We start from the raw sequence: 17,227 nt of genomic DNA, 5'->3' as shown, positions 1-17,227 counted from the left end.
TGGGGAGTCATCTCATTCTCAGCTGCACAAACAACACCGGCCTCAGCGGTCTGCCGTGCAGTGGCGGTTCCGTGACCGCAATCCACGGGTGGCGTAGTCGAACATTCTAACATCTACTGCTAAATACTGCCACTCAGTTTGACTCCCTGGGCACGGACCGGGTCACCGCCACGAGACTACTACCCCTATCTGATCCGGCTCCGGGTAAGCCCCCGTGTGCGCGATGCCGCACGACACCGCAGGCCCAGGGGCGCGTCAACTTTGGCGTAGTCGGCAGGATTACGTGCCCGCAACCACCGGGTACTGCGTGCCTGAAGAAAAGTTCATATTTACCGTAAAAAGGAGTCTCCCGCCAATTCCAGAGGGTTCCCGCCATCGGACGCCATCTCGGGTCGTTTCCCGCCGTTTGCCCGCCATCTGCAGCCTTTTCCCGCCATCCACGGAGTTTCCCGCCATAAGGAGACGATTCCCGCCATCTGAGACGATTTCCCGCCCTGGCAGAGCGGACTCCATTATGGGCGTGCCAGAGGGTGGCAAGAGGCCACCTCCCATCGTGGGCCAGGTCCAAGAATGGCGCCAAAAGCGGAAACCGCCCCCACCAGCAGAGACTGCAATGATAGAGATGTCCATCAGCATGAGGGGGCTGCCCCTGGAACTGACTGTCACCAAGTTGCCCCGGGACCACCCTCAAGGGGGGCGGATAGAGAACAAAACAGAGAAGATGGGTGCGGCCTGGAGGAGTCTGGACAGATCGCACCCGGAGATGGAGGAAGAGTCTAGCAGCACTGACCCTGTGGTCCGGAACCTGTTGCAGGCTGCCACCCCAGAAGGCCTGGTGGAGATCCTGGCACAGCTCCCTAGAGATCGGGAGCGTGCACAGACCGCGCTGGAAGCCCTGGCCCGGAAGATGGCCCAGGTACAGCAGGAAGCACTGGCCGAGTGGAGAAGGGAGATGGTCCAGCAGGCTGGAACCCGCCAGCAGAGGATGCCACCCGCAACGTGGAGCGTGTCTGCCCCTGAGGATGGTGCAGGAGGGACGAAGGCCGGAGACGACGCCGCGGAGGGAGCCGCAGGGATGGAAGCAGGTAATGGGGACGTCATCACCCCGTGCCCCGTAGCCGTAAGCCTGCCCCAGCTCCCCGTCGCAGAGCCCGAAGTTCCACTTACCGCGCCCGTTGCCGCACCGCCGCTGCTTCCAACTAGGCCTCAAGCGGCAGGAGCCGCGATCATGCCCTCTGTTACACCACGCCCCTTTACCCTGAGCGCGGCAAAAGAGGAAGTGCCCCCGGCCTGGTCGCAGGGCCGAGTACCTCCGGGCGCCGCGGTCCCCACAGCACCCTCCTCCCGGAAGGCGCCATACCTGAATCCAGACAGGATGCCTACGGCCTGGACGCAAGGCCGAGCGCCCCCGGGCGCCGCTGCCCCTACAGCGCCCTCTACCTCCACCGTGCCACCCCTGGGTGAAGATCTGTTCGCACAGCATACTAGCCCGGACGGGCTGCCTTTCGTTTGGCCACCGGAGTACGTCAACCCCCGACTCCGGAAGGAATGGCCTCTGTGTGAGCCTCTGATCCCGGCTCCGGCGCCAGCCAAAATTGTTCCGCTCCCGCTGGAGGAGGCCCAATTTGCCTGGGACCCCACCGGTGAAGACCTCATGGGGTTCACCCAAGAGACCCGGGTGGCCGCAGCCCAGCGTGAGGAGTGTTGCCGTCAACAACTGGAGGTCTTTGGGAGGGAACGGCGAGAGAGGCGGATCCGCGAGGAACGGCTGCAGGTCCAAAGCGCGGAGCAGAAACGCCGGGCCCGACGAAACCCCCGTACGGCCCACGGTCCCCGCGCCACCGGGACTGTAATAAAATTTCAACTGGAGAACGGCTGGGGCTTTATCCGGGATCACCGAACCCCCGGCGACGTCTTTGTCACCCGCAGGGATGTCGAGTCTCACCTGCCGGAGGGACACCGAGGACGTGACCTTTACTCAGGTGATGAGGTCACCTTCACCCGGCATCAGTGTGCCAAAGGACCATACGCCCTTCATGTGCACCGGTTGACGGAGGAGGAGATGCAGGATGAGGAAGACCAAGAGGACCCGGACGGGTCTGAAGACTACCCTCAGAAGGAGACAAGGAGAGGATACCGCTACTGAAGGGAAGTAGCATAAACAAAGTACTGTATATAGTTACCCGTCAGGGTATGAGAACTGTTGCTGAGTGAAGTGTGGTCCCCGTTGGGACTAGTGTGGGACTGTTTAAAGAACTGTTTCCTGTGTGCCCCTAATCCCTTACCAGGCTGAGGACTGTGAGCAGCCATTCCCCTATTCCCACTGGCCGAGGACTGAGAGCGGCCATACCCTGTAAATAGTTGCGCTTCTTCAGGCGCCCCCTACTGGTTTTATAAGGAACTGTTTTTCTACTAGTGACTGTTGCACTTTACCTGGTCACAAGTTGCACCGTGGCCAGAAGAACAAGAACGTTCTATATGAAAGAGTTTTATATTGAAAGTTAATGCTGCTAAGATTATAATATAAAAAGTTACCTGTAAAGTTATATTTTCTGATAATGTTTTTTATGATGTTTTATACCTGTAGAGTTAAAAGAGAAAAGTACCTCCCATAAAGGGATGAGTTCGTAGTTAATGTTTTATATGTTAGCGTATACTTTAAAAATTTTGTATGTTTATTATGTTTTGCTCTTTTCCAGCCCCAGGATGCGCTGTGGTTTACCAGGGGGGAATGTAGCACCCCGAGGACTCGGCTGCTACAGGGGTATTGCACCTCAGACCAGAGGTGTGGTATTCCACTCCCGGGTAAGGATGGAGTGTGGAACTGAGCTCAGATAGCTGCATGCACTACACTCACCCCATTTCCGGGGGACAGAACAACGGTACTCCCACCAGATAGATGTGCAGGTACGACAGCGTCTGTCCCTGGCTGGAGTGGGGGGGGGGGGAGGAACATCCCAGTAGTGTAGGAGCAGATAGGGGAGGGACTCTGGGCATAGGTAGGAGCCCATTGGGTGCTAGTCACCTGGGCTCGGGTGTCAGAGGGAGTATATAAGGTGGGCACCATCTTTAGACAAGGTCCTTTTTGGGTCTGCTCTGTGCAGAGAGGAGCTCAGCCAGAGAGGGCTGACAGGGAGCTGCGGCTCCGTCTGGGCCCAGCTCCAGAGCCAGGCCTGAAGCAGAGAGAGAGAGAAGGAAGAAAAGGAACACAGAGAAAGGCCCAGAGACGCAAGCATAGAGGGAACCCTGAGATCCCACGAGAGAACTAAAACGGGTGAAGGGTTGGCAGAGAAGGGTACCGGATCCCAAACTGGTGGAGGTTAATCATCCTTAGCCAGGAACCGGAGGTCGTGGTCAAGCTTTGGCACGACCCCTCGCCACATCCACCAGGAAGGCACGCCACATAGGGTCAGGGAAACCGGAGAGAGGTTTTGCCCCCATAAGGCCCGAGGAAGCCGGACAAAGGTGGGTCCCTGGTGGGGACGGCCAGTAGGAAGGAAGAGAGGGGAGCTCTGGACCACGCTCTGGAATTGCCTGGGAGTTGGCCGAGTCCCTGACCTGGTGGATGCAGCACGACTCGGGTGGTCCTACGGTGCACAAGGGACCTGATAAAGAACTGTGAGTAAAGCTTTTGAAACTGCACTCCGCCTCAGTGTTCCGTCGTCACACCTGCACCATCGGCACTGGGACGCCCGCACCATCACTCCCATCATCATCTCTAACAGATCTGCCCTGAGGCCATACTCCTCCCGTGGGGAGTCATCTCATTCTCAGCTGCACAAACAACACCGGCCTCAGCGGTCTGCCGTGCAGTGGCGGTTCCGTGACCGCAATCCACGGGTGGCGTAGTCGAACATTCTAACATCTACTGCTAAATACTGCCACTCAGTTTGACTCCCTGGGCACGGACCGGGTCACCGCCACGAGACTACTACCCCTATCTGATCCGGCTCCGGGTAAGCCCCCGTGTGCGCGATGCCGCACGACACCGCAGGCCCAGGGGCGCGTCAACTTCATCTGAGCACAGGGAAGAGGGAGCGCTGTGCAGCCGTGGTTCTGCTTAAGCATATCGGCGTAGTATAGCTCCAGATGGGCGCCCCGTGGTGTGCCCCCCCCTGAACACGGGGCTCGGAGCAACCACACCCTCTGCCACCCCCGGTAGCTACACGACCGGGGTAGGTGGTAATGTTAGTGAAAGCACTAGTGAACCAACACCATCATGTCCTATCCGAAGACAACTGACAACTTCTGTTACTGGATGGGCTACTCCACTCTCTTTGTTTGGCAGCCACACAGCAATACGCCTTGTTGATTAGGGTCAGAAAGAGCATGTGCTCCAGTGGATGGCAAGCGCTGCTTCAAATGGCCTCTTTTTTTTTTACACCAGCTCGTGCACCGGCACAACAGAGTGCAAGTCTGACACGTGGTGAACGACTGGAGAGGATGGTGCAGGAGTATCTAGAGCTCAATATGAATACCATCAGGGAGGATTTAGACCCTTTTACATTTTGGTCTTCAAAAATGGATAAATGGCCTGAGCTCATCTGTCAGGCCTTGGAGGTTTTATCATGCCCTGCAGCCAGCGTTCTCTCAGAACGTGTCTTCAGCGCTGCTGGTGGTGTCCTGACGGATAAGCGCAGCCGGCTGTCCCATGAAAGTGTAGACTGCCTAACTTTTATCAAGATGAACAAGTCAGGGATCTCCAAGGACTTTTGCACCCCAATCTCAGACTGTAAAGACTGGGCGATGTTGTAATTTTTAGTGTGCTGCATTGATCTTGTGGAATTGCAGTCTGTGATATGGCTTCTGTGCCTGCTGCTGCAGGTTTTAGGCCCTAATTTTTTTTTAAATGTGAACACTGCTGATTGTGTCTCCATCTGCTGGGTTGGCTGTAGTTGAAGAGGTGTCGGTCCCCATTATACTACTTATACTCTAGTGAAATTGATGCCACTTTGGTGGTTTTAGGCCCTAATTTTTTAAAATGTGAACACTCCTGATTAAGTCTCTATCTACTGGGTTGGCTGTAGTGGAATAGGTGTCGGTTCCCATTAAAATAGTTATACTCTTTGGTGTAGATATTGTTCTCACAGGGGTACACAGGATGAAATAGAAATTGGTTTTCTTTCTACCGTGTAATATAAAACAGGCTATATTTCATCTTTTAATTCTTTGGTGCAGATATTGTTCTCCACACAGGGGTACGCAGACATGATAAACTCAAAATTGGTATAGAAAGCAGACTACATCTGAGCATAAAATTCTTTGGAGCAAATATTGTTCTCCATACAGGGGAAAAAAAATTGGGTCCGAGCAATTTCTCGACCATCATCCCCAAACATTAACCCCTGGGTGGGGGGAGGTGATCCTGAAGAGACTCAGATACCTGAGGGTCACGCGGACTTTACTGTGCTGTCAGGGCAAGGAGAGGAGGAGGGTAACTGTCAGGGCGAGAAATGGGATAACACATTGGATGACGTTGAGGTTGTGTATCCCGCAGGTTGTGTCTGCAGCTCGCAGGGACGGCAACAGTTGCCTAGCCTGGGCCTTTTTTGAGACCGCAAAGGATGAGTCAACTCATGTTATCTGCAAACTTTGCAAGAAAAAAATCAGTAGAGGGAAAAAGAGCAATTATTCAACTACTAAATGCATGAACCTTCACATGCGCAATCAACATGCATTACTCTGGCAGTCTCACTGAGATAAAATGCAGACCTCAACAACCATCAGCCACCCCATCAACCGCATCTGCTGCTTTTTCCTCCTCCTCTGTTACCGTGCCAAGTATTGTCACACAGGTGTCCCACCGAAATACCTCCGGTTCTTTACTCCTTCCAGTCAGGCTGAGTAAGAGCCCGTCAGCTGTCTACCCATAATTTGATGTGTTTTGGCAGCTTTTGGGCCCATTTGAAGGTGGGTTTCTTTGCCCCTCATTGAATTCTATGGCGTTTGACAATGTTTGACGAATATTCAACAAATAAATCGGCGAATATTGCAGATTCGACTATCGTAATCTGAACCGAATATTGAAACATTCACTCATCTCTACTCGTAATAAAACAGTTACCAATGTCAGTGGTAGAAGTTAAACTTTGACTTGTCAGAGCCTTGGGCAAATCTCCAAGTTAAGATAAAGCAAATAGTCAGCGTGTATGACGGTGAAGTATTTCATAACGGCTTATTTATCAGGAATGGCCGCCGCCGCCAAGTGAGAGCTGCGCTGTGATTGACAACTGGGGGGTTGTGATAAGTGAGGCTGGAGGGGTCCGTCAGGGATGGAAATAGCGTAGGATTTAGTGTTGCACCATCGCTGTGTAAATGTGTAATAACGGACGGCTTCACATCCACAGATGGATGGATGGACGGACACCCTGCGGGGCTGCACATGGCGTCCCTGATCCTCAGGACATCTGTATTCTCCCCTAGAAGAAAAGCAAAAGGAAGGCAAAATCCATGTGTGATATTCACCCCACAATGTAATTTTCTGTCTGAACTTTAGGAGAAATATAAAATCGGAGTCGCGTTATTTGTGCCGTACTACAGCGCGGATCACTAATATTCCCGTGTGCACCAGGACTTAATTTCCATTCAATCTTCAGGAGGGAATGTATCGAAACTTTTGGAAAAGTTTTTTTTTTTGCATAAAAATAGTCACATGTCATTTATTGCGCAAAAAAAAAGTGACTTTTGGATATTTTACAACACTGCCACCTCTTTTAAGACTAGAGGGTGCTGAAGCAAAAAACAACGATCACATGGCCCATATTGTAGGAAATATGAAAAAACTTTATTAAAAAAATCTTTTTTCAATTATTACAGAGTGTCCGGAGAGACAAAACAAGTGCCAAAATGACATGCAAAGCTTTAAAACATACTTAAAAACAAGCAGGTGGCACGCAAGGTGCAGGTGTCTCGTCTCACAAATCACCTTCTTCCCTAATGTCATGTGATGAAGAGATTATATCAAAATACATAGGGAGAACATAAAGAAGCCCAACTATGTACTATGAGTAGCCATATCCCAAAAGTATCACACATGATCACATTTCATCATCATTACCTTGGTGGGAGACGTGGAGCCTGCACAGTGCGTGATTCCCCGACGCGCGTTTCGGCGCTAATGCCTTCCTCAAGGGGACTACTGTGGCTAAACAGCTGGTCCTTTAAGTATAGAGTCGTGCAGATTGCTGGCCAATGGGGCGGCCGCCGCCCCCAACGGAAGTTACAGATCACATGTTCGTTGTCATAGTAGTACGCAACGCTACCCAGTCATGCACAGCGTGCTTTCCCCACTAGTATTAAGGGTACAGCTACTAGCTGGGTTTACAGGCAGGGCAGGCAGCTGTCTGCGGGTTCTTTGGCTTACCGCAGGCATGGCAGGCTCACTGTCAGCAGAGGGTTGACTCTCCTGGGCTGCTGGCAAGGGTTCTTCTGCCTCCGGGGCTGCTTGTTCTTCCTGCTCTCCTGTAGGCTCTTGCTGGGTAGGCTGAAGGAAGTGTAGGACGGGTACCACTATGGCATCGTTTATCCGAGTCCACTTCCAGGGGAACTCTCCGAGAACTGTGCTGATCATTTCTTCCTTATCCTCTGCGGGTTCAAGGTCATCTTGATCTTCGCTTGGACTCTGTAGTTGCTCGGGGCACAGTTTTAGGTGGTCTCTGGAGATGGTGCTAGTGGTTTCTCCTCCATCCTTGGTAATCACACATACCTTCGGGTTGTTGTGGTCGGACTGCAGTACTGTGTATGGGTCTCTCTCCCACTAGTCGTCCAGCTTGTGAAGCCATCTCTTCCGCTTCAGGACCTGCTCTCCTGGCTCCAGGGGACCAGCAGGGGCGTGTTGGTTGAAGAGACTCTCTTGCTTTTCTCTCGCTTGAGCCAGACTCCTCTCAACACTCTCCTGTACCTTCTTGTACTGTAGCCGCCGTTCTGTATCCCAGTCCGCATCTGGGGAGGTGTCCTCGGGTGTCAGGACTCCCATCTCCAGGTCTATCGGCAGCTTACCTGGTCTTGCTCGCATCAGGTAAGCCGGGGTGCAATTTGTAGCATTCCCCGGGATATGGTTGTACAAGTCAATCAGGTCTGGCAGCTTCTCCGGCCACAGGCTGCGTTCTTCCAGGGGCAACGTCTTGAGGAGATCAATGACGATATTGTTCATTTTCTCACACAGCCCGTTGGTTTGCGGGTGGTAAGGCGTTGTCCGAATCTTCCTACAGCCGTAGAGGTTGCAGAACTCCTGGAATACTTCAGCCTCAAACGCTGGACCTTGATCTGTCAAGACCTGTTCCGGATACCCGTGTGGGTGGCAGAAGTGTTGCTGGAAGGCTCTGGCTGCTGTTTGGGCTGTCAGGTCTTTAACAGGAACCACCACCAGGAACCGGAGTAATGGTCCACAATTGTCAGGGCATAGACGTAGCCCGACCGGCTTGGAGCCAATTTCACATGGTCCAGAGCTACCAGCTCAAGAGGCTGCCTGGTGACGATGGGCATCAAGGGTGTCTGCTGGTTGGTACGGTCCTTCCTTCTGAGGTGACATGGGCCGAAGTCCCTGCTCCACTTCTCTATGGTCCTTCTCATACCGACCCTGTAGAACCGCTCTCTCAGTAGGAACTCCAGTTTCTTCCACCCGAAGTGTCCCGCTCTGTCGTGGTAGGCCTCCAGGACCATCGCTGCATCTCACCTTGGGACCACTATCTGCCAGGTCAGCTCGTGCGTCCGGTGGTTGACAAGCCTTCTGCACAGCTTACCCTCGTAGAGGAATAGCCTGCTTTTCTCCTTCCATATCTGCTTGGCTTCCTCTGGAGCGTCCGGGCCAGGGCTAGCGTTTGCCTGGGTTAACAGGTCTTTCACCAGGCGTATTGCAGGGTCACTATCTTGCGTTTCAGCCCAGCCGTGGTGGGGTAAGGGGTTGAACATGACGGTGGTTAGGTCTTTGTCTCTTACCCGGTGAGAATACTGAGTGGCCGTACCGGTGGAAAGCAGGGAGCTCTACTTGCTCCAGCTCTTCCGAGTCTTCTTCTCCTTCGGGTAGGCATTCTTGATAGGGCGTCTGCGTTGGCGTTGCTCCTGCCTGCCCGGTACTTGATTGTGAAGTCATAATTGGATAGCCGGGCCATCCACCGCTGTTCTAGGGCACCTAGTCTTACATTGTCCAGGTGTGTCAGCGGGTTGTTGTCCGTGTACACAGTGAACTTTGCGGAGGCCAGGTAATGCTTAAACCGTTCTGTGACGGCCCACACCACTGCCAAGAATTCTAGCTTGAAGGAGATGTAATTCTCCGGGTTCCTCTCGGTGGGCCTCAGCTTCCGGCTGGCATACGCGATCACCCTTTCTCTGCCCTGCTGGTTCTGTGACAGTACGGCTCCCAGCCCCACATTACTGGCGTCTGTGTGGAGGATAAAAGGCAGGCCATAATCAGGGTAGGCCAGGATCTCATCCCCCGTTAGGGCCATTTTCAACTGGCGGAAGGACTCCTCTTCCGGCTTGTCCCACTTGAAGGGTGGCTTTTGGCTTCTGGTCTTGGATTGACCTATCAGGAGGTCCTGCATTGGAGCCGCCATCTTTGTGAACCCGGGGATGAACCTTCGGTAGTAGCCTACCAACCCGAGGAATTGCCTCACTTCTTTGATGTTATAGGGGCTTGGCCAGCTCTTGATGGCTGTAACTTTGTCGGGGTCGGGGGCTACTCCCTCAGCACTCACCACGTGTCCTAGGTACTGGACCTTTGGTTTCAACAGGTGACACTTTGAGGGTTTCACCTTCAGGCCATAGCCTGCCAGGGCTTCGAACACCTCTGCCAGGTGTTTTAGATGGTCCTCGTAGGTCTTCGAATAGACGATCACTTCGTCCAGGTAAAGTAGGACCGTCTCGAAGTTTCGGTGCCCTAGACAGCATTCCATCAGCCTCTGGAAGGTCCCTGGTGCGTTGCAGAGCCCAAAGGGGATACATTTGAATTCGCTCAATCCCATTGGGGTGGTGAAGGCGGTCTTCTCCTTGTCAGCCTCTGCCACAGGAACCTGCCAGTACCCGCTAGTAAGGTCCTAAGTAGAGAAGAAGTTAGCTGATTTTAGGGCTGCTAAAGACTCCTCTATCCTAGGTAACGGGTACGCGTCTTTATGGGTGATACGATTGATTTGTCTATAGTCCACGCACATTCTCATGGTACCGTCTTTCTTTTTTACCAGAACCAAGGGGACGGCCCAGGGGCTACAGCTATCTCTAATGACCCCAGCTTCTTTCATTTCTCTCAGCATGCCCTTTGCGTTCTGATAGTGTGCAGGGGGTACAGGTCTGTGTCTCTCTTTTATCGGTGGGTGACTCCCCGTGGGGATGTGGTGTTCTACTCCCTTTACTCGGCCGAAGTCTAGCGGGTGCTTACTAAAAATTCTCTCGTACTCCTGAACCACCCGGTAGACTCCTTGTTTTTGGTGCAGGGGAGTGGAGTCAGCACCCACATGGAGTTTCTGGCACCAGTCCTCCTTGTGTTTCTGGGAGCCATTACCCTCCACCGGGGAAGATGGAGGCAAGGGTTCCACGACCCTGATAGCATTGTGTTCGATGGCAAACAATTTGGCTAGTGTAGCGTACCGGGGCAAGTGTACTTCCCTTTCCACGATGTTAAGATCCGGACGGGCACCCTTCCATGGCGGACATCAACCACCCCCCTGGCTGTCAAAATGGTGGGCCTGCTGTCTGAGTACACGGGTTCTACCATGGCTTGGTAGTCTCTTCCTCTTAACCCGATTGCAGTCCGACACCAGATCATCATTTCGCTTTTGGGAGGCATGGCAATGGGGAACGGGTCGCTCATCCTCACGCTACCGATCTCACCACCAGACAGTTCTACCTGTTGCCATCTCATCAGGGCTCTTATCTCTTTCTGGAGGACCCTCTGTTGGCTGGAGCTCGCATTCATCGCCACCTGCTGTAAAATCACAATTACTTCTGAAAGACAGTTTTCAATCACATTAGTACCCAAGGTTATTTTAGGGTGACTTTCACGACGGTCAATGTCCACAATGATCACTCCCTGTGCCGGCAGTTCGACCTTACCAATCTTGATAGTCATCTCTCTGAACCCCACCTGCGGCACGGGTTGGCCATTGCTGGCGATGATGCTTAAGTCATCGTCTGGATAGCGTGTTATGTCAGCGTCACTCCAGTACCGCTTGAAAAGTACGTAGGGGATTGTAGTCACTTGAGACCAGGTGTCCAGCAGTGCACTCATGGGGATACCGTCCAGCACTACGGGTAAGACCGGGCGTCCCCCCACGTACTTATCACACCAATTAGACGGGCCTGATGACCTTATGCCTGGGGGTTGGCCCTCTGCCACAGGTCGGACCTATTTAAAGTACAGTACCTTGCTATGTGTCCTGGCTGACTGCAACGGCGGCAAATCGGCTGTTCATCCTCAGTGTAACGGTCGGCGGGCCTCCCTCTGAACGACGGGGTCCTCCTCTGTCGACGCCACGGGACATCCTCCGGACTGGAAGCCAGCTTGATTGGTCTTGACGGTTCCACCTGCAACGACTGTACGGTCCTGGTCAATGCAGCCACACTCTTTGTTAGCTCTTGGACCTGATGGTGCAGGTTTGCAGGCTGGGATGGATTTAGGGCCTGTGCAACAGCCCCCACAAGGTCTGCGGGGTAGGGCGCTGCCTCCTGGTGGTAAGTGATGGCAGGGCGCCGGGGAACTACAGCGCCACTTGGTGCGGGTTCTCGGAGCACCCGATGGCCCTATCCTTGAACTGCGCAAAAGTCAAATCGGGGTTCTGTAGGGCCATGAGGCACAGCTGGGTTCTGTGGGCGCTGGACAGAAGACCTTCTATGAACTGGTCAGTCAACAGTTTATCGGTGTCCTGTATGCCGCCAGGGTCAGATTGTTTGATTGCTCCCAGAGCTTCTTGTAAATTTAGGGCATAGTCTCTGATACTATCTTGGGCTCGCTGCTTACAGCCATAGAACCGCATTTTGATTTCTGCTGAGGTACGGGTATCAAAGGTACTCCTCAGCCGGGTCAGAATGTCCTTTACAGTCCTTTTCTCTTCATCTGACCATGTTTTCACTTCTCGCAGGGCTGCACCGGTTAGCTGCACCGTCAGAATGCTCACTTTCTGTTCTTCTGTCAGGGGATAAACTTTAAATAAACTGTGCAGTCTTTCCTTAAAGTCAGTTAAGGTATGGGATTCCCCTGAGTATTGGGGCAGACAGGCTGCTCCGGGGATGTAGTGCATGGAGAACGGCATCACCGCTGCTGCAGCCACGCTGGTGGTAGAAGGCCCCTCCGTGTCCGTCATCTTCCTCCCCCCTAGTTAACCGTGGCCTACCTTCCGACGATCCTCTTCTGTAGGCCGCGGCTCCGCTGGTGCTGCTCCGGGAGAGGACCTTGCGTCGCGTCCTGGTGACGTCAGCGTCGCTCTCTCTCCTTCCAGGACCTTGCGCAGCGTCGGTGCTTAGGGAGGGGCTTCAGGTCTCACGCGGTTTGGACATCCACGCCCCTCTTCTTCCCGCTCGACGTCCTGAAGATGGCGTCCGATGGCGGGAAACGACTGAAGATGGCGGGAGACGACTGAAGATGCCGGGAAACGACTCCGAATGGCGGGAAACTTCCTTTTGAGGTACGTGTACAGTCTTTTTCAGGCGCGCAATACCCGTTTGTGGCAGGTTGGTCACAATCCTGCCGACTACGCCAAAGCTGACTCGCCCCCTGGGTCATGGGGCACCCGGAACCGGGCTTCAGTGCAATGTTGGGGGTAGTAGTGGCAACCCAATCCCGTGGCTCAGGGTGGTCAGACCAGATGCTGTGGCAGTCTATTTGTAGGGTTTTGAATGTCCGACTACGCCACCCGTGGATTGCGGTCAGGGATGACCGCCGCTGCAAGGCAGACCGCTGAGGCTGATGTTGGTATGCAGCACAGAGATAGGATAACTCCCCACGGGAAGAGTGTAGCCTCAGGGCAGTGTAATAGGATGATGGGGGTGATGCTGCAGGCCGCAATAATAAGGGTTCAGAGTCTGCTTCAAACAGTCCAGGGTCTTTATTGTAGTTAGTACTAATGACCCAACAGGAGTACAGGGTAGGGATGGACCTGGGTGTCTGAGAGCATTCGGGTGAGCCCCACTGGTCAGGGTGAGTGGGTAGGCCTACCGTTCTCTCTCTGCCCTTGCTGACTATCCCCCTTTTCGTGGTGTGATAGCCCACGTCCCTGAGCTGGCCGTGTACTACGCCTGTATGGCTTGCGACTCGGGCCTTAGGTACATGTAGCTTCTTTGTGCTGTACGGTCCCTCTGTGTGGCGGAGCCTCCAGGCTTCTCAGGCCAAGGAAATCCCTTGCCGGTGGGTTATCTGCTGCAGGGCTTGCAACCCTGACAGCCTCGGACCCCAGTGTCCGGTTGTGTAGTTCTCTCTCAGCCAGGACCGGCTCTCGTCGCCTCTGTCCCTGGCTTGCTGTTCCTCCTCTGCCTCCCGGACTCCTCAGCTGCTGCTGACCTGTCCCTTTCCTCTGGGAACCCTTCTGGATGCTTCAGAAGTGGGTCCTGGTCTCCCTAACCCTGCCCTCAGTTCCAGCTTTTATAGGGGCAGCCTGATCCCCCTACTGGCCTGGGACAGGAGGTGCTGCATGCTAATGGTCCCTGACCAGGGAACCTCCCTCCTGCTCTCAAACACAGCCTTTAATATTTGTGGCATCCAGGCCTGGGGTGACACATTTGCAGGAAATCCTGGAACAGTTTCCATTGTTATGAAACTCACCACATGCTCTCCAGGACTACGCTGCTTGAAGGTGGTGGAGAGGGAGATGGGTGGCACCACGGCCATAGAGGTCCATTGCTCAGGCTCCTGCCCTGTGTTGATAGCCTCAATGGCAAAGTGTTTAAATGCTCCCAGGTAGCCCTGTGTGAGGCAATGCTTGCCCTTCTGGTCCTGCATGCTGCTGGATGTGGCAGTGGGCTCAGTGCTTACCTCTCCTTATGAGCCAGATCTGGTCACATGGCATTGGCGGAGGATGAAGGCATGAAGGCGTAGTCAGCACCATCATCACTGGAGGAGGAGAGCGACTGCCCTCTATCCTCTGATGTCACCAGCTTCACAATGGACAGGTGCACAGTCTGTGATCACCTGTGAAAAAAGACAAGAGAAAGAAATAAGAAATACACTGATACAATGTAAGAATACAGCACTATTCACTAGAGATACAACACGATTCACAAGAGATACAATGTAACAATAACACGTGATTCACAAGGGATACAATGTAACAATAACACATGATTCACAAGAGATACAATGTAACAATAACACATGATTCACAAGGGATACAATGTAACAATAACACGATGCACAAGAGATACAATAAAACATTGTGCACAAGAGATACAATGTAACAGTAACACAAGTGCACAATGAAACATGGAGCAGAAAAGGGCAACATGAAGGGACTCCAATACTTAGGATATGAATGTAGTAAATCATTCTAGAAGGGGCAGCAACAATTGGAGATGCCTAAGTACTATGGGGGTTTGTCTTAAAATAAGCATTAATTACCTTTCTGTAGAAGCCCTTTAACTACTGGAAAATGTATCCTGAGCCCCCCTGTGTACAGGACAGACAGAGATAACCATGTACAAAGCTCGATCCTTTCTAACATCCTTAAAAACACCGAATGCAGCAAAGGGCGACCACTGTAGACAAAGATTGTTGGTCCGGTGACCATGTCAGAAGTCCATGGTTACCAGACGAAGATTCTGCAATGTTCTTCGGGCCGCCACTCCAATGCCACTCCAATGCCAAGTCACCAGGCCCAGATGACATACACCCCCGGGTACTAAAAGAATTAAGTAATGTGATAGACAAACCGCTGTATCTTATATTCAAGCACTCTTTATGGACAGGGACTGTCCCACTAGACTGGCGCCAAGCAAATGTGGTACCAATATTCAAAAAGGGGTCTAAAAGTGACCCTGGGAACTATAGGCCCGTCAGCTTAACGTCTGTTGTGGGTAAATTGTTTGAAGGATTTCTTAGAGATGCTATTGTAGAATATCTTAATGATAATAACTGTCTAACTCCATATCAACATGGATTCATGAGGGATCGCTCCTGATCGCCTTCTACGAGGAGGTGAGCTCACAGCTGGACCGGGGAGAGTCAGTGGATGTTGTAGACCTTGACTTCTCCAAAGCGTTTGATACCGTGCCACACAAAAGGTTGGTATATAAAATGAGAATGCTTGGTCTGGGGGATAATGTGTGCAAGTGGGTAAATAGCTGGCTGAGTGATAGAAAGCAGAGGGTGGTTATCAATGGAGTAAGCTCAGGGGGTGTCAGGGTTACTAGCGGGGGGCCTCAATGGTCTGTCTTGGGCCCTATATTATTTAATATATTTATTAATGATCTAGTGGAAGGGTTGCATAGTAAAATAGCAATATTTGCAGATGATACTAAACTTTGTAAAGTAGTTAATACAGATGAGGATAGGGTACAGCTACAGGAGGATTTAGATAAATTGGGGAGTTGGGCCAAAAAATGGCAAATGGGGTTCAATGCCGATAAATGTAAGGTCATGCACATGGGAAAGAAAAACAGCAGTCACCCATACATATTAAATGGGAAACCGTTGGGGAAATCTGACATGGAGAAGGACCTGGGCGTCTGGGTTAATAGCAAATTAAATTGGAGTGCCCAGTGTCAGGCAGCAGCTGCGAAGGCAAATAGAGTCATGGCATGCATCAGAAGAGGAATAGGGGCATATGATGAGAACATTGTTCTTCCTCTGTATAAAGCGCTGGTAAGGCCGCACTTAGAATATTGTGCACAGTTCTGGGCTCCGGTGCTCAGGAAAGACATATTGGAGCTAGAGAGGGTACAAAGGAGGGCGACTAAGGTAATAAAGGGAATGGAGGGACTAGAATACCCAGAGAGGTTGTCAAAATTAGGCCTATTTACATTGGAAAAGAGAAGGCTTAGGGGAGACCTCATAAACATGTATAAATACATCAGGGGGCAGTACAGAGATCTCTCCCATGACCTGTTTATACCAAGGATGGTGACAAAGACGAGGGGGCACACTATGCGTCTGGAGGAAAGGAGGTTCCTGCACCTGTGTCACCCTGCCTGGATGCCACAAAATGTAATAAAGCTGTGTCTGAGAGCAAGGGGGAGGTTCTCTAGTCAGGGGAACATTAGCATGCAATGCCTCTTGTCTCAGGCCAGTAGGGGGAGCTGGCTGCCCCTATAAAAGCTGGTACTGAGGGCAGGGTTAGGGAGAACCAGATGACCTGTCTCAGGACTGAGACGTGTCTCAGCAGAGCAGGGACAGACAGTTGCACTGCACCTAAGAGGAAGTGTGGCAGGAGGAGAGCCACAAGCCAGAGACAAGAGGCGAAGAGAGCCTGTCTTGGCAGAAAGAGGACTTCATTTACCAGACTTTGGTGTCTGAGGCTGGAAGGATTCCACATCCCCCAGCAGATAACCAGTTCGCAAGGGACTGTATATTCCTTGGCCTAAGAAGCCTGGAGGCCCTGCCACAACCGAAGGGACCAGTAAAGCCGTACAAGGCTGGGAGCAGAAAGGAACCCACGTCGCAGGCCATACAGGCGAGAATACACGGAAAGCTCAGAAACGTGGGCTGTTACCCTATAACGAGGAGATAGCCAGAAGGAGCGCAGAAAGCACGGTAAGCCTACACCCTCACCCTGACCAGGGCCAATTTCCCCGTTGCTCTCAGACATCCAGGTCCCCTCCTAGCCGGGACTGTTTATGGGTCAGTTTACCTGTTGTAGTAAAGACCCTGGACTGCAACTTGTTGTCTGTGTGCTCCTTGCTCCTCCAGCACTATCAGCACTGGGATTCTCACTACCATCACTCCCACCATCCATTATACTGCCCTGGGGCCGCACTCTTCCCGTGGGGAGTCACACTACCCTAGCTGCACACCTCATCAGCCCCAGCGGTCTGCATGCAGCGGCGGTTCCTAATAACCGCAATCCACGGGTGGCGTAGTCGGACATTATCAGCAGAACGTAGCAGACTACCATTGGCCTGACCACCCTGAGCCACGGAACCGGGTTGCCACTACTACTCCCACCGTTTCCCTAATTGCCCGGATTCGAGTGCCCCACGGCCCAGGGGGCGAGTTAGCTTTGGCGTAGTCGGCAGGATTTCGTGCCCGCAACCACCGGGTACTGCGTGCCTGAAAAAGACTTTCGTAACTTACCTGTGGCGAAGTTTCCCG

At 52.6% G+C, this 17,227-nt stretch overlaps 1 protein-coding gene across 2 annotated transcripts in view; it reads right to left on the bottom strand.

Annotated features, from left to right (window-relative positions):
• LOC141156475 (cystathionine gamma-lyase-like) overlaps positions 1-14,113 on the bottom strand; it is a 47,605-nt gene extending 33,492 nt beyond the window's left edge. The window contains exon 1 of one of the 2 annotated variants that reach the window (XM_073642677.1): positions 13,958-14,113. In XM_073642677.1, the coding sequence (XP_073498778.1) occupies positions 13,958-14,033 (76 nt within the window). In that variant the 5' untranslated portion in view covers positions 14,034-14,113. The remainder of the gene's footprint in view (positions 1-13,957) is intronic. The other variant, XM_073642678.1, reaches the window with a different exon arrangement.
• Between the last annotated feature and the right edge of the window lie 3,114 nt (positions 14,114-17,227).

Source organism: Phyllobates terribilis, unplaced genomic scaffold (assembly GCF_046119375.1).
Source record: "Phyllobates terribilis strain yellow unplaced genomic scaffold, ASM4611937v1 Scaffold_8__6_contigs__length_399053987, whole genome shotgun sequence".
NCBI lineage: Eukaryota > Metazoa > Chordata > Amphibia > Anura > Dendrobatidae > Phyllobates > Phyllobates terribilis.
The sequence above is the reverse complement of the archived record's forward strand: the minus strand, read 5'-3'. Positions and strand labels throughout refer to the sequence as shown.